The 24819-nt window shown below is 40.2% G+C and overlaps 1 protein-coding gene across 2 annotated transcripts in view; it reads right to left on the bottom strand.

The window, feature by feature from the left end:
• The window catches only part of LOC140239905 (RNA-binding protein 38-like), a 171231-nt gene extending 147016 nt beyond the window's left edge, over window positions 1-24215 (bottom strand). For both annotated transcript variants that reach the window (XM_072319720.1, XM_072319721.1), the window contains exon 1: window positions 24051-24215. In XM_072319720.1, coding sequence (XP_072175821.1) covers window positions 24051-24215 — 165 coding nt within the window. The remainder of the gene's footprint in view (window positions 1-24050) is intronic.
• Window positions 24216-24819: the final 604 nt, after the last annotated feature.

Below are 24819 nucleotides of genomic sequence, written 5' to 3'. Positions count from 1 at the left end.
GTACCATCCCTTCAAAGGGAAACTGAACTCCATGGACTTCGGTGGACATGAGATGACCGATGTGAACGAAATGGTGTAAGCTTCAACGAAAGTGGTTAAAAATGACATTTTGTGAAAATTACCGTTAAAAAAACAAAACAAAAAAAAAACTTATTTTGTGAGTGTGTGCGTGTGTCTTCTGTATAATCCTTTCTGTACGGGGACTTATGGGCAGTGTGTGAGCCTATATTAGTGCTAGTGCACCCATAGCATACAAAGGGTTAATTAAGCAAAACTATGACAAAATTCGGAAAGGACGTGATGCCATCACGGCATTTCAATTCTGATTCTTTTCTTCTTCTTCGTCTTCTTCTTCTTCTTCTTCTTCTTCTTCTTCTTCTTCTTCTTCTTTCGATGATGGGGCAACAACAGAAAACATCCTCCATAATCTTTCCACTAAGCACATAACAGAGGCATCTTGTTGGGCCATTGCTCGCAGACGCCACTTACACTGGCATTGATTGATGAAGCAAAAGGCCAGCTGAAGTGTATAGAAATGACTTTGAATCGTTGACGTTGTGATTATTAAAGTGCTACGAGCGCGTCGAAGTCAAATGGGTGTCATATATATAAAGTGACACTGGTCTTCCAGAAGTCAAGACTATAGAAAATAAATCCCCAATTGTGACGAGAGCGCGTCCGACGTGAAACTATCAATTTACAACTACACCCACGAGAGAGATTTAGGGGACACTTTATGTTTGTGTTTGCTTGTGTACAATCGGGGGAAAAAAATGTCGCATTATTTTCTTGTCCCTACAGACGCGCATAAGTCAGTTTGGACGTGTGTCACGTTCTGTGTTTGTCGCCTGCATTGCAGAAGAGTGGACGAAAGATTAACCCTTCGACGACCACTACCTTGAAGAGCAAAAAAAAAAAAAAAAAAAAAAAAAAAGAGAGAGAAGTATATACATATATATACATTGTATTTATTATATATATATATATATATATATATGTGTGTGTGTGTGTGTGTGTGTGTGTGTGTGTGTCGCCGACGGCATTGAAAGAGTGAGGAAAGGGAGAGAGAGAGAGAGAGAGAGAGAGAGAAGAAAAAGGGGCAATATACTGTCTTGAAGTCCAATGAACTATCTCCGTATACTACCGACATTGTATAATTCTTAGAGCTCATTTCGTTTTGCCGCGGGTGAGCCAGTTCGGGCCCTAATATTATGAATTCTATCCACGTTGCCGAGAAAAGGGTAAATGCCGAGTTGAAATTAAATCTCACTGTTTCTATCTCTCCCTCTCCCTCTCTCTCTCTCTCTCTCTCTCTCACACACACACACATACATATGATTAGAAACACACTCTTGCACACACAACATGCATGAATACAAACAAACGCACGGACTTTCACACATACTTACACACAAACCACGCTCGGGATGATATAGCTCAGCACTATGCATGATTACTTAAGGTTGTGTGGCCTTCAAAATCTCGTTAAATCTTGCAAAAATTAAATGAAGAAAAAAAATACTTGTGTTTTCAAACGAGATGCTCTTGGTTTTGGGAGTATTTCCTCTTTCTTTTTCTTTTTTTTTTCTTTTTTTTTTGGGGGGGGTCATGATTCATTGTCTTGATCGAATGGGGGGGGGGGCTAACTGTATTCTTTCATCATTATTTATTTTGGTATTCGATCAAGCATATTTTCGATCTCAAATCATCACTGCTGTACCTTGGTCATCATATAAGTGGGGGAACTTTTCATTTAAAAAAGTTCGGCTTGTGGGGACGTTGTTTTGCTCCAAACAGCTCTTGGGAAAGGGCGTGTCATTTGACGACGCGATGAGCGATGGGGAACATATATGTATATCATTTCTCTCTATATCACAATGTGAATTCTTCGAAAAACGGCTCGCTCACCCTCATTTGCATATTGTACCCATGAGTTCAGGACAGGTTCATTGCCATTGGGATTTACATGGTAAAGTTCGCCATGAATGAAAACACGGGGTTCACGGGGTCGAAGGCAAGACCTGATTATTACAGAATTTCGATTTGACCTCTACGTGGCGACTTGTACGTGCCGATATTTAGCGCCTGCGCCCAAAAACAAATAGAGATTGCCCGCGCTGAACATCACTCTGAATGCAATAATGAAAGTCTCTGAGAACATTGCTGCGTTTGAGTCATGGCACGAATATTCATTTTAAGGTAAAACCGTCGGAAATACGTCTGAAAGGTGAGTAGTACTTGCAATGTTATTGTATATAGGCCTATACACACACTAATTACCGTTATTATTATTATTATTATCATTAATATTACTCTTCCTATATGATCAAATCATCAACAACATGAGAATCGTTGTTGTGGTCATTACTATTTCATCATTATCATTACTTTCTTCATCATTATAAATACTATCAAGGTAGTGTTGTTGTTGTTGTTTACAGACAAGAGGTGTGGCAGCTGTTGATACTTGTAAGTAACCTCCTTAAAGATTTAAAGAGATAAAAACATTAGCCCTACGGTAACTTGTTTTGAGCATTGATTACTTCCTTAGCGGTCATTCGTTCATACTCAAACTAAGATATAACAAGACATATTATGGTGCGTGAGTTTGTAGGTGTGTTTGTGCGTGTGTGTTTGTGTGTGACGCTGTTATTCTGTAGCAGCATTATTATCCTATTGCTTATGAAAGGGAAATAGTTAATGAGGATCTCGGAATATCGTACTGTGACCATGATGAATGGGTTCGTTTCGATAACAACATTATCATTCATAGCACAACTTTGGGTGAAAAAAAAATCGCGTGCTCATTCACAATGACGTATTCTGCGTCTCATTTCCTCTCAAAGATCCGTTGTAACACACTACCGAATCGGAAAAAAATATCCTTCAAGGGAAAAAAAAAGAAGACATAGTTGTTGGAAACTTATTAACCGGAATTGTTATTCGTGAGAACAAAGAGGCACTATTTTTGACAGAAATTTGAAAACGACCACCAGAAAAAAAAAAAAGTAGAGCAAAAGCAATCGAAGCAATTCCCAACATAATGAACGTGACGCAATACTAACGAAACTGCTGGGGAAAAAAAAAACGTAGTGTGTGTATGCACGATCGCCTGTTATTGTATCAAGCGCAGCCACACTAATGCTACATAATTCTTCTATTCAGAGCCATCTGAAAGAAAGGGGGAAAAAGTCATCGCAAGCATCTCTTAAGAAGAAGAGAAAAAAAAGAGCACTCCGCTCTCATAATGAGCACGATGATACTTCTTTCATGAGCGAAGATAATTCAGTTTTTCATCCCGTCTCTCCACCATCTCTCCCTCTCTCTATATGCGTGTGTGTTATCTGTCTCTCTCTCTCTCTCTTTCTTTCTCTATAATTTATGTCTCCCTGTCTTTCTCTCACAATCATTTCTTTCACAAGGATACCATTTCACTACGTCTCTGAAGCACACGCTCAAGACGTGCATGCTATCATGTTTACATTCATCCTTTCTTAAAAGAAAACTGCAAGTAAAAAAAAAAAATCGCCAAAAAAGCGAAGCCTCTGCACCTATCTTCTTCCCTTCTTCATCGTCAATCTCAACACCCCCCCCCCCATCATTACTTTCGTGGTTTTTTTTTTCTTTCTTTCTTCCTTTCTGGTATTTTGATCAGAAGACAGTCAGAGGACAATCAAAAAAGGGGAGTTCTCATTTGCAAGCAATCATCAAAAGTGCTCGAAGGGCTGGCTAATAACTCCGGGATTGCGATACAGTGCGTGCCGCCTGGTTCTTCTCTTCTCCTAATATACAAAGACCACAGACCCAGGAGGTATAATATAGCTATAAGGGTGCACTAAGATAATGGTTCCACTCCAACATGATTCTTCCTTGCACCCTCCCCCACCCCAGCCCCCTCCTCCTCCCCCTACCCCCAGCCCGATAATGCGGAGGTAATCGTCTGATGAAATGATCTGGATATCAAGGGGCATGTTGTTGTTTTGTTCTTGTCGTTTCTGCTCTTTCTTTCTTTCTTTCTTTGTTATTGTTGTTCGCATTATTCCTCATTGGAGCAAAACCTGGCCTGCTCTGTGTTGAATCCATCTCCTGCCTATTTCTCTTACATCGGATGGACAGATGGGTATCGCTTCTAAGGTTGCGAAGTGAGAGATACATAGAGAGAGGGGGGAGGGAGCGCGGGAAAAAAAAAAACCGAAAGAAAGAGTATATTCCTCCGTGCCCCTACTTTATGAGGACGAGCAAAATTGGCCTGGAGTCACAAACGAGCTGCGTCGACGTGAGGAGAATGAAGAAATTTTCGGTCCTTTCCTTTCTTATATTCTATGTCTTCCTCACGGCAAAAATATGAGATAAAACAAACTAGAACACAGAAAACCCAAGTGTGTCCATCGATGAGAGAGTATCATATCATGTATTTTTATTGTACGTATATGTATACAAATATATACATATTTATATAATGTATATTGATGCACCATAGACAAACAATAAAGGGACAAATAGGCATTTAAGTACATTTTAAGTACATTTAAACATTGTAATCGTAACCACGCTGTGGTAAAATAAACACTCTCATATAGACTATAAAGTATATCCAATTCAGTGTACGTGCGGAGACAGAAATCTGCTTAGAGCGCTTATCTTGTCGTAAAATAATTAACAAAGGCGTATCCCGTTTATAAATTACCAAGAAAAAAGGAAAATAGGAAAGAATATGGTGATGATTAAGTCATTACATTAGTTTCAAAGGTAATTGAATAAGTCTAAGTACCTCCGCAAATCAGGCATTTGCGGCTCTTGTACAATGAGAAAGTGTCATTATCGGAACAAATTGACTTGTTCAATAAATCACTTGTAATCGAATCATTGGAGGAAATACTGACCTATTGCCGCACTTGAACTTCACTTGTTTGATTTCACTGCGTATACTTGTCAGGTTCATACCCCGTTCCCACTGCCGATCAGATCAACTCGATCAAGCGAGATCAATCCCGATCACCTAATTTTACCAGAGCAATCCCGACCAAATGCTCGATCGTCCTTCAACACGATCCCTTCCCGACCGCTATTCGATCTTGTACGATCCACACCCGACCATTCTCGACATCTCCAGAATCTCTCCTCGACAACCACATAGATCTCTACTAGAACATCCCGATCTACACACAATCAATACACGATCGCTACACGGTCAGTACTCGATTTCTACTAGACTTCTTAGACCAGCTCGACATGACACGATCTGTGTAAGATCTTGCATCGAACGGGTCGGCAGGTTCGTACAGTGATCAAGAATTGGTTACAGTTATTCGTTTGGTTATATGAGACAATTCAGTATCTATACTTTAATACGGCATGGACCAAAAGAGTGCTATAAAACTGACTATTAATTGCAAAAGCATGAATGAACGAAAGAAATGATTATCTTTGGTATAGGTTTTCCCGGCCAATTTCGCACTTTTGTCAGTCCATTTGATAAAAGGTTCATTCAGTTTAGCGAAATCCTCGTCACTGCAAATTCTTTCATTCAAAATTGCAAGTTGTTCGTTCAATTAGCATTCCGATCCATGAGATTTGCACATGTGCCTTTCGAATTCGTAAAACGGGCATTCAAATTCGCCAGCACTGGCGAAAGGGGTACTTCAGTCATTAATTTCGCGTATGGGCAGTCAAATTCCTAACATGTTCATTCAAATTAATGCCATGTTATTTCTTTTTTGAAAAGTTGATAACATTTAGACGCGTATTTCTATGTGACTTATTGTTTCATCCACGCACTGTTAAGCAGTAAAAGTATCGTATTTTTTTTACCATTACTCGAGTCTGCTGTTCTGTAACGCCCCTTTTCTTTCATACATGCCATTTTAGGCCTACATGTACCAACACTATTATATAGTTTAACTTCATCTTCTTCCAGTCATGACGGCACAAGTTAAGATACAGACGTATTACAATTTTCTCAAGGGGACAGAAAAAGAATTATAGGAATATTTAATGATCATAACCTTGACTTCCTAGAAGTGGCCGACACACGGAATAAAGCGCTCAACGGCGAGATAAGTTGTGGCCATGCACATGTTGCATTATCTTCGGACTTGAAGAGTCACTAAGCACATTAAAGAAAAAAAAAATGGTGCAAAAATGTCTAAAATGAGTACGAAAATATGAAACGTAATGACGCTTGGAGAACAGTAACTAAGTTATAAAAAAGAAAGAACCAAACCATAAATTTGCGTGCTAAATTGACTGCAAAAGATGTTAAATTGATTGCCAAAATGAATTTGAATGAACGAGAGCAGCATGTCCGTGATCACGTGACTATATAATTCTAAAGTGAATGAACGAAAAACAAAATGGTGCTTGTTTTACGAATTTTAATTGAAAAAGTGTTAATTAGAATGAGGCTAAAGGTAATTTGAATGCTCCAAAATTAATTTGAATGAAGAGATCATAAAATTGAACTTCCGAACATGTCATCTATGCTCTATTTTGCTAAATTGAATTCAGCAATTAGGAATTGGACTGACAAAAGAGCGAAATTGGCCGGGAAAACCTATAGTTGATAGAAGAACACTTCCTATTTTGAAACCACAATTATCAATTCTCGCGCAGGCGTTTCGATTATATAGTCATTTTTCCTGAAAAAAAAAAAAAACCGATAATAAAGACTGATCACTCTGTTTGTGAGCCACTCAAAAAGGTACCCCCCCCCCCCAAAAAAAAATGCATTCACTTGTATTCATTCATTTTATCCGTTTTTAGTAGTTACTTTTTGACGCATTCGTTATCAGTTTTTACGGCTACACTATCGCTCAGTCAAGTAGGATATCAGTGCCCAAAGTTACAGATTTTGTAAATCACAAATTTTCATGGAGGTCAAAGCTCCTGCATAAAGATTGATTATCATTGTGTCAAATAGAATTTGAAGTGTTTTTTCCTATTGAACAATGTAACGATTTCATTCAGTTGCTCATATCTTTTTAAATAAGAGACAGTTTTGTAGCATTCTATCTGCCGGGACACCATGTATAATATAATAGGTTCGTTCATATGCATTCAATATTTGCATTGGATGTGAAGAATAGCAAATCAAAGTTTGATCTCTCGTGAAAAAAAAAAAGATTACACCGCCACGCTTCGTAAGTGCATTACATATAGGTGGGCTGAAATTAACTTGGTCTAAAATGAAACATAGGCCTATATGCCCATAAATGCACGATTATATAGAGTTTAAAAAATGACTGTCCTACAACCCTATTGAGTCGTGTTATCTTTGTCATTATTGTTCTCATTATTTAAGAATGAAAAAATGAATGCAAAATGTGTATGCGGTATTCATTGATAAAGTATAAGCCCAAGATTGTGTAAAAGGAAATACATGTATCACATTAATTTCTAAATTCATGAAGTGTGCTGATATGTGGAACAGAGTACATTATTATGAAAATTAAAACAATATTACATTTTACATTAGCAAAAATGATGAAAATCTTGGTTGTTTATTTTTTTGTCAACTCATCCCAGCCAATCGATATGAAGGTGGACTTCAAGCTACAAATGCGTGTATGTACATTCAACTCTCAATGAAAAAAAAGAAACATTATTAAGCGAAGCAAAAGTGTAACATCTACGTAAATAAAAGTAAAGTAAAGTCACTGAGCATTTGTGAATCTAAGTTACAACTACCGTTTTAACACGTCAGCATAAGAAATAGATTTTATATCAACGTAATCACCTTCAACTTTGAAACAGGCAAGCTAGCAATAGAATTCAAGAAACATTTCTCAGTTTATAACTAAAGTAAATAATCTAGAAAATTTCCTTTCACGTTACAGTCATATTGCCAGAATACCGAATTTTTCTCAGTTTCAGTCGTGTTTCCTTTCTTTCTTCTGAAATTTTTGTCTGGAAAGTATAATTCTACCATGTCTGCTGTTTAGGATTTGTTGTCTTTTCTCTCTTCGTGGCCCTTTCTTTTCTTCAGTGGGCCAGGAGTGGCTGAAGATACTGACGACACTTAACTTTTTAACGTGATCAAGGACTGCATATATTTTCATGAACAATAAATGAGTGCTACGAAAGTACGTCTGCACCTGCTGCAACCACTATCAAAAAGTGCTCGGTATTTGATCGAGTGCCGGTCGAAGCATGATCGAGTTTAGTCGAGTATCAATCGACAGCAGTCCTGTAGCGGTCGTGCAGCGGTCGAGTTATTCATGAAACCCATGAATCCTGGATCGAGATGATCTGAAATCAATCGTGTCGCATTCGAGTATAACTCGAGATGATCGGAAAATGAGCTCGGGGAAAAATCCGTCCCGACCACACTAGATTTCTATACGACCGATTCCCGATAAGCTCGATCTCTTCTCGATCACTACCCGAGCTGTTGGTGTTCGGGCTTCCTACTCGAATATTTTGGACATGTCCAAAATTATCGTGAAGGAAGCTGGAGCGATGCCGATCAAGGTAGATCGACCCCGAATACCAATGCCGAGCGAGCCCGACCAGGCCAAAAAAGCTTGATCGGGATTGATCGAGTTGATCTGATCGGCAGTGGGAACGTACCATCACGAAAACCGACCTGATTCGGTTGGATGTCAAACAAACGCCGTACAAAATACGACAAAACTGTCCACACCCATCATTACCGTGCGTGGATATGCATGTCTATAGAAGGCACATTGCGCTACGCATGGAGCAAACATTAATTATTCTTGTGTTATAGCTATCATGAAGTCGAATCAACCTATCGTGTGCGAGCGCTCACACACTTTATGACTTTTAAAGCGCCAAACCACGCCATGTGAACTTTGACCTCAGCAAGTCACATCAGACAAAGAGAATGGTTGGGATTCCATCAGATTCTACAATTTACAAGGAAAAGCCATGGTTCTTAAAGTTGTGCGCATGTTTTCACAAATGGTGGTCTTGATCGCGGCCACGTATGCATACTAGCTGGGGAGCTGATGTTATGAACTCCAACCCCTCCTGCAACCCCGTCCGGTTTGTTCACAAAATGAAAGTAGAAAAAAAAGTGTTGGCCTATACAGTTTATAGCAAATACAACATTTTGCTTCTAAGTTATTATTGCTATACGTTATCGACACACAAACAAGTATTTCATTCTACAAATACGGATAGTAGTGCTTCTGATTGATATGCCGTTGAAATGAAGAAAATTGAGTAAATGATTAAAGATCAACGGGGTCATTGCGAGATGGTGAGACAATTACCCCATCCTATTTGCGTAATTAGTTTATATCATCATCATTATAATTATCATCATCATCATCGTCATCATTATCATTATATCAATGTTTATTGCCAACATATCAAACAGATAAATGTCACTACATTCTATTTCAGGTACCACTTGCCGAAACGTTACATTTACCATTCTATTTGATTTTATCATTAACCTTGCGAAATACAATTGACCTTTTAACGTTTCATTGCACGTAACCCGTTTCATAGCCTAGCTGGCGTAGTATTCATCCCCCTTTCGTTTTGCTATCGTCATTGGATGTGAAACTACTGATAGTCAGGATAAACTCTAACCTTTTCATCTTTTTGTACATTTGAATTCAGATGAGGACATCGACTACGAAGGAAAGATAAGAAAAGAGAACAATTCAACAGACTTATACTACTCATGTGCGTATAAAGCCGCACAACTCACAATACAAAAGATGATCGCTACGATTCGCATTATTGATCGATACCGCCGGAGGAGGGGAACGGAGGGGGGGGGGGGGGGAGCGCTAGGTGGTGCAGTCGTGCCATACTAGTATTTGCTATAACGTTGTGTGCATCGGCGAAACGAATAACACGGATAGGGAGGTAGATCTTAGCGAGAGAGAAGTTTGATTCCCAGTTGAATCTGCCGGGTGATCCTTTGAGTGACGATAACATGAAAGGGGTGTATAAAGGTGATACGACATTGCTCCTGCGACGATTGCTCCGGTCTTATTTTCTCCAAGGACTCAGGGTTAGGGTTAGAGTTGTGTAAGGTTTTAAGTTTAGTTTGATATGACGATTAGGATTAGGGTTAGGGTTATGTTTGTGGGTAGAATTTATGTTTGGCCTCGCGTGCAAATATTTCATGGGAGCATTTGTCGCAGGAGCAAAATGTCATTGAAGTCGACATGAAATTCAAATTTACTTGTCTCCATTACAACCCATAAAATCCACTGGTTTCTAAATGACTGAAATGCCTTCTAAACGGTACATGATAGTACTTGAAACTGTCTCGCATCATATCAGCGTATAAACCTATACACAGCTGTGTCCAACGGAACTTCGTGACAATCAATTGATGAGAAACCATCATGTAGGCCTACTGAAAGACCCTTGACTGCAATTTTTACAATTATTGCTATACACCGGTATAGCGTAAAATAAGAAACCAAGATCAAATATAATTCGAAGCAAATTGAAGACACGTAAAAGCATAAACACACTAGAGACTCTAGGGAAATATTAATAGCATCCAGTTTATATGCACTTTGAAATATGTCAGGATCAAATGTATCACTCTTTGATTTTGATATGCTTTCATGGATACAAATCATATGTGGTAAAGCATTACCGAACCCTCCCCTCTCCTAAAATAATGGCGTTTTCACAGCTATCCTCAGGCTTACGGGAAACGTGTTATACATGTCTTTATTTACCTTAAGTGTCTGGTCTTCTCCAGGAGTTATTGTGCCCTGAGGGAATAACTGACTGAGCCCCGGACTTTGCCACCTAGAAACACCTACATCTAAATATAAACTGGCAGATTACACGTCGATGATTACTGATCTAGTGCAAATACGACGAGGGGATGCGTGGGGTTGTTGTCTTACGTTCCTATGTAATTGACGGGAACATGCACGGATAAAAAAAAAGAAAAAGAAAAAGAAAAAGAACTGTCCGAAGATAATCAATATACTTCCATGAGCTACTAACCCCACTCCCCTCCTCCCATCCTATCTTTAAAAGAAAAATTAACCCAAATGACTGAGGTGAAAATTGCTTCTTGACTGAAAATACAAATGTGCATGTATAAAAGTCTCTTGTGAAAAAAAAATCGAAGCGTTGTTTACAAAGTGAATGATTATCTTAGAGTTGATCTACCATATACGGGTTACGTGCTTTCATCAATGGCGTGATAAACTAGCGGTGGGAACAGCTTCGATTCGCGCTGTTTGCTCACGTAAAATACATAAAAAAAAATGACATGCCTATATAGTAGAGGACTGATGGTAATACACATGCAGCATATTAGAGATGACTTGTAAATTTGATAAAGAGCTACTGTTCTGTTCCAGCCCTGCCTTTTGAGCTGGAGGTGTAGGCGACTATGCGTGTATCCATCCAATCTCTTTTTCTCAACGAAACGTCAGCGAAACTCGCGCCATCTATAAGAAAAACCGCGGCAACAATTTCGCTGCTCCCATTTCATTTTAAAAAAAAGTCAAGGATGCATCAAGCGAACAATCTGAAAAAAAAAAATCATGCACGACCTTATTCTAATGAAAGCAACTCGAACACATCCGCTCCACTCCTTTCCCATGATGTAAATACATTGTATCTATATCGGTTCTAACTTATCTCCATACTTCCCCAGCAATGAGTAAGGACGTTTCTGCTTTATTCCCCATTAGCAATTTGTCTTTTTTTATCATTTTTTAAGGTCAGGAAACTACGTCTCTCGGAAGCTCTGAATGTATTCAAACTGAAATGCCATGTCATGTTTGTCAAGGGTCCCGTGATTAGAATCATGATCAGGTGACCTTCCTCACCGAATCCTTCTTTCTCGCTAGACAACGCTCTTTCTTAAAGGGGAAGGCTAGTAACTGATCAGTGGGAATCAGTGGAAATGCTGGGAGATGATTATTCCAATCCTTATGGGATTCATTCAAGAGTTCATTGTATATCTATTGTTGTGTGACAATGATTTGCTTCAGAACGGTCTCATATTCAAGTAATGTGCATATTAATGCTCCTTCACTGACCAGGGACGCTAACCTGGAAGCATTAAACTGCACATTACTTGAATATGAGACTATTCTGAAGCAAATCATTTTCACACAGCAATAGATATACAATGAACTCTTGAATGAATCCCATAAGGATTGGAACAATCATCTCCCAGCATTTCCACTGATTCCCACTGATCAGTTACTAGCCTTCCCCTTTAACGTGACCCGATTATGACCTCGCCTTTTTTGTTTTGAGATTCAGCCGCATTCACGGATATAACGTTTCTCGATTTATCGACGTTTTGCTCACAAATTATCGCATAAATGTCGCATATTTTTCCACCGCATGTTACGCGGATTCGAACGCAGACGACAGGGTCGTGGAGCTATGCAGCCCCGAAGGAGAGAGAGAGAAGGAGAGAGAATGAAAAGAAAATAAGACTGCGATCGATATTTCAAATCGATTTTCCTGCTTCGCTGTTGTATCGGAGCAACAGCTTTTGTGCGTTAATCCCATACAAGATGGAGCCCATATCTTTTTACTGTGAAAACTTGAGCACAGTTCGATCTAGATAACAGTGCTTATCATGATGTATCTGTAGATGGTAATCGTAGGATGTGTACTTGGAATCGGTCTTGACTATAAATTGACGTCATGTTTGAGCGATTGGGTAGTAATGTGGTGTTTTCGCGTCGTAAAACATGGTGAGTGTATGTGTGTTTGGGTGCGTTTGCGTGTGTAGGAAGAGGAGGATGGGGTGAATACGGATGTGTTTTGAAACTATGTCATCTTCCTGAAGATATTAATTGTTTTTTACATCACTGTTGCAGGTTACAGTATTTCTGACGTCGTATGGGTCTTTAAGGCTATTTCTGTTCTGGTGCACTATGCGGCATGGTTAGGAAACATGGAATGTGATAACGTATGTCACCATGTAGGCCTACATTAGTAAACTTTGCAAATCGAACGTGAACCAATGCACCTGGTGTGTATAATGATCATGGATCACATTTCCAGGTACAAATGTGTAAAGCTATTGAGCCCCTAATGAATTAATTTGCCTCAATATCACGCAGACGTTCCCAGCTCCATTGCATTAACACTAGTTTCCACTTATCCATTCATTCTCATGCGTTGAGGGGTTAAAAATAAAAGAGAAATCCAAACCAAATATGGGGGGGGGGGGGGAGTGAAGGGTGATATTGTTTCAAGAGGAGACACGTGGCTGAGAGTGAGGCCATAACAGCTGAGAGATTATTTCTTTCTCTCTCACATAATTCTCTCTCTCTATCTATCTATATACACTGTATCTATCTCTTTATCAATCTATCTCTCCCTCTCTGTCTATACGTATCTAATACATATTCTCACATAGTTCTCTCTCTCTCTCTCTCTTCATCTATCTCTCCATCTATCTATCTCTCCCTCTCTATCTATATCCATGTATTATCTTTCTCTCTCTATCTCTGTCTCCCTCTGGAATCGAATACCCCAAATATGCGGCATCTGTGTTTCATTATATCACAGATTCCACTCATGTCTTGGACGGCATATGAAATGGAATTGTAAGGTGAGCATTCATACACACACAGACATACACACACACACACACACACACACACACTCAACACACAAGGCACACACACACACACACACACACAAACAAACTGGTGAATACGTAACTCACCACTGGGATATTGGGTATCACGGACGTGGGTCACCCCTGCGCTTTCGGGCCGAAGGCGATATGGACAGCTCCGTTGCATTGCTCCACAATAGTGCATCTTCCTTTTATTACCACTATTCTGCGGTGTGTTTGGGTGTTTGTTTGGGTATATCTTATTATGTTGTATCATTATCATTATTATCATCATTATTATTATAATCACAATAATAATAATATTATTATAACAATTATTAATTATATTATTATATTAATAATAATAACAATTATTATTATTACTATTATTATTACTATTATTAACATTATTATTATTAATATTATTATATATTATTATCACCATTATCACCATCATTATTCTTATTATTCTCCCTGACAAGCGTGTGATTGCTATATACACTACTCAACATCATTCTATACATGCATATCCATGCTTGTTCCGTGATGGTCGGCTTACAGTTTACAGTACGTGTTTTTCTAACGACCACGAGTCCACATAATCTACAGACGAATCGATCTATATGCCTTTTATAAGTATATTTGCATCTATCAATCGACTTATTCGTTTTTCCTTTCATACCAACACAAATCCACAGCCATTTTTATTTTCTCTGAGCATGCTGTTTGCTGGATATGTATGTAAGTAGCTGGAGTGAAAGTTTTGCATTGTGACGTCGAAGAGGACATGGGCTGGGTTCTCTTTTGGTGCATTTATCTCTCGGTGAGGTATGAACCACGACCCCTTAGTAATTCTATCAGTGTGTATCAAAAAGTAGCAAGTGACGAGAATCTCTGTAACGATGAAGAGATGTAGCAGCCCCCCCCCCCACACACACACACACACAAATAGCCCCTTACTTATTGACACACATTATAAATTCCACGTGACGACTGACGTGCAATATGAATTTATCTTGCGAACACCTGAGGGCGCCTTATTCTGACGTGAAGTCTCTGTGTAGTTATCGAATAAATGACCCCCCCCCCCCCCCCGGCAAAGTTGCTCGATTTATTTATTTTTTTTTTTTCGTAGAAAACATTAGAAATCTTTTTCAATTATCATTTCTGAGGCCAGATGTAAAGTTGTGATCACATCAGTTGGGCTGCAGTCTATTGAATATCGCCTGGCAATTATATGTGATATTTGTTTTATAAGAAACCCATTTTTTTTTTTCCAGAAGTCAATAGCCAATCGTCAGAGGACAATATCTTATAGAACCTGTCATCATTATTTACGGGGCCATAATCGTCAAGAATGGCGCAATAACCTAAAACAGCATCAAGAACAACATAACAGCTGTGCACATTCGAGACCGAAGCAATATTTGTGGATATATTATATATTTATAACTTTTCCGCTTGCTGTTTGGCCTAAATCCATGGCAATGTGACAGAATTCATTAAAAACTGTCAAACGAGTGGGGCTTCGTAATCACCGGAATAATGAGAAGTGGTCCGAAAATTGGATGCGTCACGCCAACGAATCAATTATGATGAGGATGCCAATACAAGACGGAGCACGGAAGGGATAGAAAAACTTAGATTGGGATGCGGATAACGAAGGGGAATAATTGAGGAATGGGGAAAGGGGAGGGGAGAGGGGTATGGGGGAAATTAATCTCGGAATAATCAAAATCATACATTTTCGATTTTTATCGGAGGCCTGATAATGGCGCGCGAGCAAATTGTTCTCGCAAATCGGCAACGGGATACGCGTGAGATGGTTTTGGCGGCTTCGAGGGGCGATGCTTCATTGCACCGCATTGGGTTGCGGAGTGGAGGGATTAATTGCGAAATGGGTAACAAAGCGCGCCGGGGATCGTGGTTATTTTGCTTGCATCAATTTCATAAACCAGTATGTAATTGACACTGGGCAATCGAGGGGGGGGGGGTGGGGTGGGGAGAGTTCAGAGAGAGAGAGAGAGAGATAAAGATGGAGTGAGTAAAAGGAAAGAGTGTCCTCACCTCTGAGCATTGCTCATCTAAAATAATACCTCTCGCAGGTACCAATAATAATAACAACATCCTCATTTTGCTTATTGTGCAGCTGCATACATCGTGCGTGCGTAGAGCATGCGTATGCGGAACGGCTTTGTGAGCGTTTTGAGTTTCGCGCAAATCAAAATGACATGCCTGGTCCACGAGTAATTTTCTGATAGCCTCTTTCAGAACTCTTTGATATTTTTTTTCTTTGAAAAGTTCGTATTGTGCAAATCTCTGCATTCCTTCCTCATTTCACTATCTTTCCAATAACGGTACTATCCTTTAAGTTCAATTAATTAAAGATTATGAAAATAAAACGGTAAAGACGCCCCCCCCCCCCCAATAAAAAAGAAAAGAAAAAAAGATGACGATGATAATAATGATAATTGCACAACTATACTGAGCAATTTCTGAACCAGCAAAAGGACATGATCGGAAATTTCAAAAATAATAATAGTAATAATAATAATCAATCCAAGGAGCCGAACACATATTTTAAGAGGTAATGGTACATAAGCCTTGAGTTTGCCTCTCTATGTGTGTGTGTGTGTGTGTGTGTGTGTGACGTCTTCATAGATGTGTACATAGACATTAACGTCATGGAACATACGAGCGCAAGTCTTCATCATAACGGCCCTTATTAATGGCAATCTACGCGCGAGAGCAATATACACGTTCTCGACTTGCATTTTGGAGCAGTGGGCTGGACGCGCACGACCTGTGCAGACGCAAAGGGTCTGCAAATAACGCCTAGAGGCACCGGCCCACCGCGACTTGTTCTATTTAGCCCTTACTACATAGCAGTCATACTAGGTTAACAACGGTCGCCGCGATACCATTTATGGCCATACGTCGGTGTCACTCAGGGGTCGGGGCAGCCCGAGCGGCGGGGGAGCGGACCGGCGGAAACAACACTAGATCGCCGCTTGACGACTGAACAAGACCTAGAGCAAGCCGGGGACTATCTTGGTTATAGCGTCGAGGGACAAGTACAAAAGAGCTAACACCATTCCTGTGATGAGGAGAAGAAACATATCTCTGTTGTCGCGTACCAGAGATTATCCGACAATACCGAAGAGTTTTCTTTTTCCCCCCTCTCTCTCCAACCTTTTTGTTCTCTCCACCGTTTCATTATCAAACAGATTCATTCAACATTTAACTGACTTATCGCTGCGGCTCGATCGGTAAACATGTTATCTTTTCTGTAAACCTCAAAAGGATCAAAGTCCCCCAGATGTACGTGTGATTCACAGGGTATCATGCACGGTTAACACACTCCAAAGGAAACAGACCCATCTTGTACCGATGACCCTTTCACTTAATCTTTACCCCTTTGATAATCAATAGATTGAAATCATTCGGGGGAAATTTTCGACTTTTGTCATGTAGCCTACACAGGTATGTCTATGTGTTGTGTTAACTGCATGGCAAAATCCTGCGTCGTCAAACACAGGCGATACTTCTGCAACTCAATCGTGAACAATGAAGGGAGACCACGTGTCAATGCCGGCTTAAAAGACAGACAGACATGCAAATAGAAAAGGCAGATAACAAAGAGACATATAGATATAGGGAAAGAGATACAAAATCCACAAATACACAATTGGAGGGGAGATGAATGAGAAATATAATATGACAAAGATCTTCACAAAATGAGAGAGATGCCTATATATTCTCTCATACTTGTTTTATCTACCAAAAAAGTCCCTCGGGTCTTCGCACTCATTCCGTACTCCATTCTCTGCATCAATACTTGTACTATAGGTGTCCTACAATAATCGTTGTCCAAATATTTCGTGTAATATACAACACTAGGATCGTGATTTGGCTGGCTCACAACATCTCCCCTTCTCCTTCTCTCACTTTTCATCTCAATCTATATTTTCTTCCCCAAACTCTCCCTCTCTCTCTCTCTCTCTTCATCTTTTTGTATGTTTATATGTGACTATCATAACGATAAATATGTATATATTTTATCGTCCTCTCTCAATCTCTTCACTCAAAGTAGCTATCATGTTTGGGTTCGAGTTAATGCCTGGTTATCAAAGGGTGGTGTGTGCAACACATTTATAATGTATGTCTATAATGTCAGACATTGATATCGGCGCTTTTACCTGCTTCCATTATAGGATTATTATTATAACATATATTTATTTATTCATCTCATCCTATGTATCGATTATAAATCTACGTGTATCTGTCTATTGCTTTACATGTTTATCTATCTATCAATCTATTCATCAATCTACCTATATATTAAATTATCCGTCCATTTATCTATCTATCCATCTATCGTCTATGAATTTATCCGTCTATCTATCTATAATTCTATCTATCTATCTATCTATCTATCTATCTATCTATCTATGTGTCTATCTACAAGACCATTGTATATCAGGGCGTTGCTGAAGATATCACTCCTATTTAGCCGAATGGGTATTTAGGCATTTGCCCTATATGATATCATACATTAAGCGGGCATTAAAATCAGCATCAAATTATATATCACTTGCCTCACAATGGACTTCAGTTGCCCGAGGGCAAAAGGGCAAAAGATATACGTTTGAAGCACCCTGTTTTGGTATAAACCGTGCCTTTCTATCTCTCTTTCTTACATCCCTCTCTCTCTCTTTCTATTTCATCTCTGCGTGTGTTCGTCCCTTTTCTTTTACTCTTTTCGACGCTGTTTACTCGAGGTCCCTTGCTGAGACAACTGCAACGTACCCACTTCACCGTGAACCCGACATTATGTCGGCCCAGTGATAATTACAAATAGCACGTGCGACTGTGAATTGGACCACGTTTGTATAGGGGAGCATAAGAAGAAGAAGGACAGGACGAAACACCAACTCCTAATAGCATAATCGTTTAAAAGTTCTAAACGTGCAATGACAACGAAAAAGTGAAAAATCACCTATACACATGTAGGTCACCATTGCCTAACACAAAAACGTGCTAATAATCCTAGTTATTTGCTCCTTCGTGTTCTTGGTTGATATTGTATTGATTTGTTTTTATCTGCTACGACATTTATTCCACATCACCTTATTGTACAGTGTACACTGCTTCATATAGTGCCTTGCTATTACTGTGATTTTAGAGTTGGTTGTTCTATTTCTTCCTTCTTTTTATTCAAGGAGTCTTCATGATGCCTCATCATCAACGTTAATAATCTGACTTTGCGCGATTTCAAAGTGACTATGTGCGCCGGAGGGGGGGGGGGGGTAGCGGAGGTTGACCCTTCTGAACGACAGTGCGGTTTCAGGGGACAGCTGTATGAAAAGCATTATCCGGCTTATACCGATATTAATATAAGGGCACCCTCAACGAGTTTTTCGACCTCGTGCACTGTCCCAGGCAAGAGAGCGTACTCGACTTCGAAATGCACAATGAAAACGAAGATGTTTACGTTCGTGACCTTCGCAATACGTAGCACTCCTCCACACTTCGCCCCACTTTTCATCGCCGTGCAAACCAAGGCAGGGGGTGAGCGGTTTGGGGAAGAGGATGTGGCAACTGCGGTCGTAAATATCCCCCATCTTTCCTCGCGAGCGGACTCATTTTTGTTATCATTTCTTGATATTAGGAATTAGAAACATATTATCGAAGAGCCTTGATTCGTATCCTTGTCGAGGAGGTTGCAGACAGGAGGCGTGTTTGAATCAAAGTGGCAGCATCGTCCAAAATTAATCAAATGTTTTTGAGAGATCCTCCGGTTGTTCTGCCGAAAAACAAAACAAAACAAAACTATACCTCAAATTAATCATGCTATTACCTAAACTCCAGTTTGCGTAGACCTGTGTAGATTACCACTTTGGCTTGGTCTTTAATACGCATGTCCAACAATGTGGCACATACTACTGTTTTGTACATTCTTCTACGAAATGAATTCATGCTTTTAGGGATATAAGCCTGTTTCATTCAAATGAGTATACAAACGCGCGAATAAGTAAGAATATCCTCCGTTGTTTGGCACAATGGGGAAATTTCAATATTATTTCGTACCCAGTACGTGTGACATAATGTTATCTAATGTAGGAGTGAGTGCAGAATATAGAGACACTCCGATACAATCGGGTTATCGTCATCTGCAGTATGAACGACACAGCGAAGAAGAAGAAGAAAAAAAAAAAAAAACGCGCGCCGCATAATTCCATTGGAAAAGTAGATCACAGCATTCAAACGCAGTGCACCCTCAACGGCGAAGTATAATAGGTTGAGGTTAGGGCCCGATATCGTTTTGGGGGTTTGGCTGTTACAATTTACGCTAAGTGCTGGACCTGTACGGATAATGGTAAACTCTGTATAGTCGGAACAAGCTCTCGTATCTTGGCAAATTTCGTTGTACAAATTGTATGTCACTTTAAAACTTGAAGACAGGGCTTCACTTCTTACATTTGTCCGATCGGTATTGAAATCATGAGTACCGTTGTTTCTGCACAACATTACAGATATATCTTATTGATTTGCATCAGTACAATCAAGCAACTTCAAACGATACAATCGAAAATCTCCTTTCCCCTTTTAATATTACATGCCATTGAGGAAATAAATATATCATAGATATTTCTATGTAGCGCCTATCCTCACGTTCTCTATGAGAGAAAATTACTAGTAAACAGCAAAAGAAATCTACCATTTAAGGTTTCGAATGCATTGCGATTCCGGAAATATCCCCGTGTTGAAGTTTTCGCTACGCTTTTCCGTGATGGTATGCCTATTCAATATGTAGTTTCACTTTTGTGATTTATGTTGAAGCTACTGCCACATTCTGCTCCCTGTGGATAGCATAAACGGCATACGACAGGAAGAAAGGAACTGAGAGGCTGTGTGTGTGTATGTACAATGGTATGTCTGTGCTTGTGCGTGTGTTGTTGTTGTTTTGTTTTGGGTTTGTTTGTTGTTGTTGTTTTTTTGGGGGGAAGGGGGCTTTTATTATCATATGGGTTGTGCGTCGGCGACCAGTTCGACTTAGTAATGTGTACATTCATCCCAGTGGTCTTTAAAAAAAAATGAAACGAAAACAAACGCCAAACAAAACAAAAACAAAAACAAAAGAGAATCTTTGATTTCACTTCCACTTCAAAATTCCTCAATTTTCCGTCTTGCGAGTAGCAAACATTCCATCCTCTCTACCCCCGATCCCATCGGCCATTCCTCCGCGCACGAGAGCACCCATTCAGCGCCCACCTTGAACGGATTAAACCATTGAGGATTATTATCCATTGCTATAAGAATCATCAGCTGATCATCTTTCCCCGCTAACAAGCTTGGTGTGCGTTTCGCTGGTTGATATAGGAAGGGAGTGAGATAAAGTAAGTGTTGTAATGACTAGATGAGGTGACTTCCAGAGTTCATGACGTCATGCGTGGACAACAATCTAAAGAAAATAAAGAGAATTCCACCAAAAAAAAAAAAGGTTTTCATGAAAAATTACACATTCCATCAACTTGATCCTGACATAAGAAGGGTAGTAATTATTCCCCCTGCTTTCTGAAAGCAATTAGTGAAGTGCTCTTTCATTACGCTAGAAAAGTGAAAGCATGTTGAATTTTCTTTATATTGTTGTCCACACATGATGTCATAAACTCAAGTAGTCTCCCTATCCAGTGGTTTCAACACTAAAACTTTAAAAACTCATATCGTTTGCATCGATTGTCCGATTTTCCTCAAACTTTCACTGATGTGCTTTATTAAAGTTGCTGCTTTCACTGAATCCACATTAGTATTTTTCTCTTTGGGTTTCGGTTTCCTTTAAAGATGGATACACATAAGTTAAATTTGGATGCTTTAAAGCTCTCAAGCCTCAAAAAAGAACGATGGAATGGCCAGAACACGTTTTGAGCCAACCAAGTCGTTTGCAGGTCTCGGCGCAGGAGAGGTGAAATATGTCTTTGCCCCTGTCATGATGTCTCGGCTGGGGACCGACCGGCTTACATTCCCCCCGGCTCCCTCTCGATCTCTATCTCTCGCGCCATGTTATCCACGACTCGACAAGAATCACATGTGTATGTGTTCGTAATACTTGGAAAAACACGTCCTGCGCTGTTGACACGGCGTATCTTCCGCAAACAGGAGTCGAGCTGCGCGTCTCCCGCTTATTTCGTCACGTCGCAGCGACTGGACCAGTTAAAGACGTCCCCTTCTACTCATTTTTGTTTTCGATTTCAATTCAATATCCCCTCAACGATATTTCTCTTCAATCCACTCATGTTATCAAGTGACATACATGTACAATGTAGATACTTGCACGATATTGACAAATTATGAATTTTGTTGTTTTATGCTAGCAGGCCTCCGTGAGTAGAAATTTTTGCTTGGTTGCGAGTTTTCTAATTACATTTTGTTAGTGTATGAAATACTCTCCTTTAAGATATTGTATTTCTCAGAAAAATCCTCGCTCTACAAAAAAAAATAATAATAACATGGTATCTTTTCGTTGTGCTCCAATTAAGCGAATACATAATAATACGTAATCAATTTGAGTCTATATATTACCTTGTTGTGCAACTTTTCTACGTTTGCTTAAATTCGGTTGGAATTTTGGAGTTTGCCGAACACCTGGTTTGATAATTTCACTCTTGTGATTTCTCATTGACAATCGTTGATGTGTGGCTTTTGCCAACTGCTCGGTACCACCGTTGTTTTGGCATCGACACAAGATTTTGTGTACAGGTTCTTCCTCTAATTCTACAATAATAGGTAGAGCTCTCGAGCTACGCGAGGGTCGTTCCTACCTAGCCAAGCGGCAACCTACCCTTTTCACGTGGGGCGAGTGGCAACCTTTAATCGACAGCAACAATTGTTACTAACGACGCTGAAATGTACATAGGGGGAGAGGGGAAAAAAGAGGCACGTTTGTTTAGTGTGCTAGAATGCGTGTATGTGTATGTGTGTGTGTGCTGTGTGTGTCTGCGTGTCTATGAACGGTATTGCACGGGCGACTGGTCGCTCACGAGATCGCCAGAACTCTCGCGCGGCGCTGTGTTGGATGGCTTCGTAGCTCTGTCTGTACATGTCCTCGTTTCTTCGTGCAGCATTCAAAAGCAACGTCTCTAGCGATGTCTATTTTTTTTTTTCTGGTCCCTATAACCGTTTTACTCCTGACTGCCTTCAGATATGGATCATAGGTGCGAGACATGCGTAACATTTTCAGAGTATTTATTCGGCAGAGATAAAGAAAAAAATCCCCCGAACTTGTCGCACCTGCCTATATGTCAATACCATCCCAGCGTGTGGGATCAAAGGTAGGCATATACATCAATGACGAGAAGGAGAATTAGCGGGCTTGTAGCATGAGAGGGAGGGAGCGAGAGAGGGAAAAAAAGTAGGAGACAGAAACATTTGCTTTTCTCTGCAAGGGATCGACGCAACTGGCTTGCTGACATTTTTATGTATTTCTGCCCGATAGAAGGGTGTTTTTCTTTCAGTCCTCCACTTTTTTCTCTCCTCAAATAGTCCAGGTCTCCCTCTTCATAGTTCAGTGAGTAGATAAAAAGCAGGGGCGATGTGGTAAATGGCGGGTGTTGCGGATATACTGCACGTTTTGAGTGTGCCCCCCGTAATTACCAGATAATGCCCATTCAGTCTCAAAGCTATCACGAGCTCGCTCGGTTAATTACACGGTTACCTAACTCGATCTCTTCAAAATATAGATATTGTGAGAGAATCACAAAAATTTGGTACAGTGACAAAATTGGAACATGATTGCCATAGCTATTGTCTGTGGGGTTTTTTCTTTCTTTTTTTTTTACTACGATGTCATACCAGTTTTCATAATCATTTTTGTCTATACTGCGATTATATTATTACCGGTGCTATTACTAAAATTCATTATGATTACCATTTCGAATGTGATTAAGAGCTAGATGTTTACTTGGGCTTGCACAAAAAGTACTGCATACATACGTGATTGAGCTCGAGATAATATATGCACATAGGCCTACCTAGTCATTTATCTATCTCCCTATCTGTATGATAATAAAATGCTTTCTTGCTTTGATAGCAGAAGTAACGTGAGTACACCAATGACATGAGATTATCGGCATGTAATTCAATGAACATCTTGTCCACCTCCACAGATTATTTTTATCACAATGTGTCGGAGCTTCAGGCATGTGGATACCGGTATAATTGTATTTGTGTAACGGCGCGCAATGGTAATAAAGTTGTACGGGATTCCGATATTGCAGTTGTCATACGCCAATTAACTTAATTTGGCCAATATCGTCCTTGCGGTATCATAATATCTTACACGCGCTCCTAGCCCTGCGGACGCCGACATGGAACTGACATTGTATACTAACCCGACAGAGTAACAATACGTGACGCATAGCTAGGGTGACGAGAGACAATGATAGTATTATTTAGAGAGCAGCGTGCAGGCAAAAATAGAGGTAACATTTTGTAAACTTACAAAGCCATAGCCCTTGCTCTTCCCCGTTGTCCTGTCCGTTATTACCACAGCCTCCTCGATGGTGCCGTATTGTTCGAAATGCTCCCGGAGGCTTTTGTCGGTCGTGTGGTACGGCAAGCCGCCGACGAAGATCTTGGTGAACGTGGTATCCTTTTGGCCCTGCATAGTGGCTTCTGCTGGTTGTCACAAGGGGGATCACGGTCTTAGAACACGGTTGCAGACGAAATGGACAAGGATGTCGATGACGATGAGGGTTATATATCCACAGACGCACACGATGACGACGGTACAGCTCCTCTAAGTAGTGTTCGCTGCGTATTCCGATAGGGTGAAGGCTTGTGCTGCGGCCGTCTCTCAGGTAGGGAACGATACCCAGATGGTGTTGTGGCTAGCCGGGGGAACGTCGGAAGGAATGAACCGTGGTGTGTGCCGCGTGAGATCTCCGGTGGGTTTCTCCTGAGGAATGAAGGGGAGAGTGAGTGCGGCTGAATGGGGCTTGGGTACTTGATGGACCAAGAAGACACCGAGACAATCTATCTATCGGTGAACTTTCCGGGGATGGAAGCGAGTACGGCTGACGAAGGAGCTTATGTTAGATTCCAGTACTCGCCTAGAGAGGGGATATGATAAAGTTGTAACGGGGACGCTCACAGGCTCGTAGTGTTGAATTCGCGCCAGATATGTTCTTACGCAGAATGCGTATCGTTGCAAACACATGCACAGCTGAGTAATCGCACATAGAGTGAATATACCTCTTCTCAGGAGCCGT

The sequence above is a fragment of the Diadema setosum genome, chromosome 16, assembly GCF_964275005.1.
Source record: "Diadema setosum chromosome 16, eeDiaSeto1, whole genome shotgun sequence".
Taxonomy (NCBI): domain Eukaryota; kingdom Metazoa; phylum Echinodermata; class Echinoidea; order Diadematoida; family Diadematidae; genus Diadema; species Diadema setosum.
The sequence above is the reverse complement of the archived record's forward strand: the minus strand, read 5'-3'. Positions and strand labels throughout refer to the sequence as shown.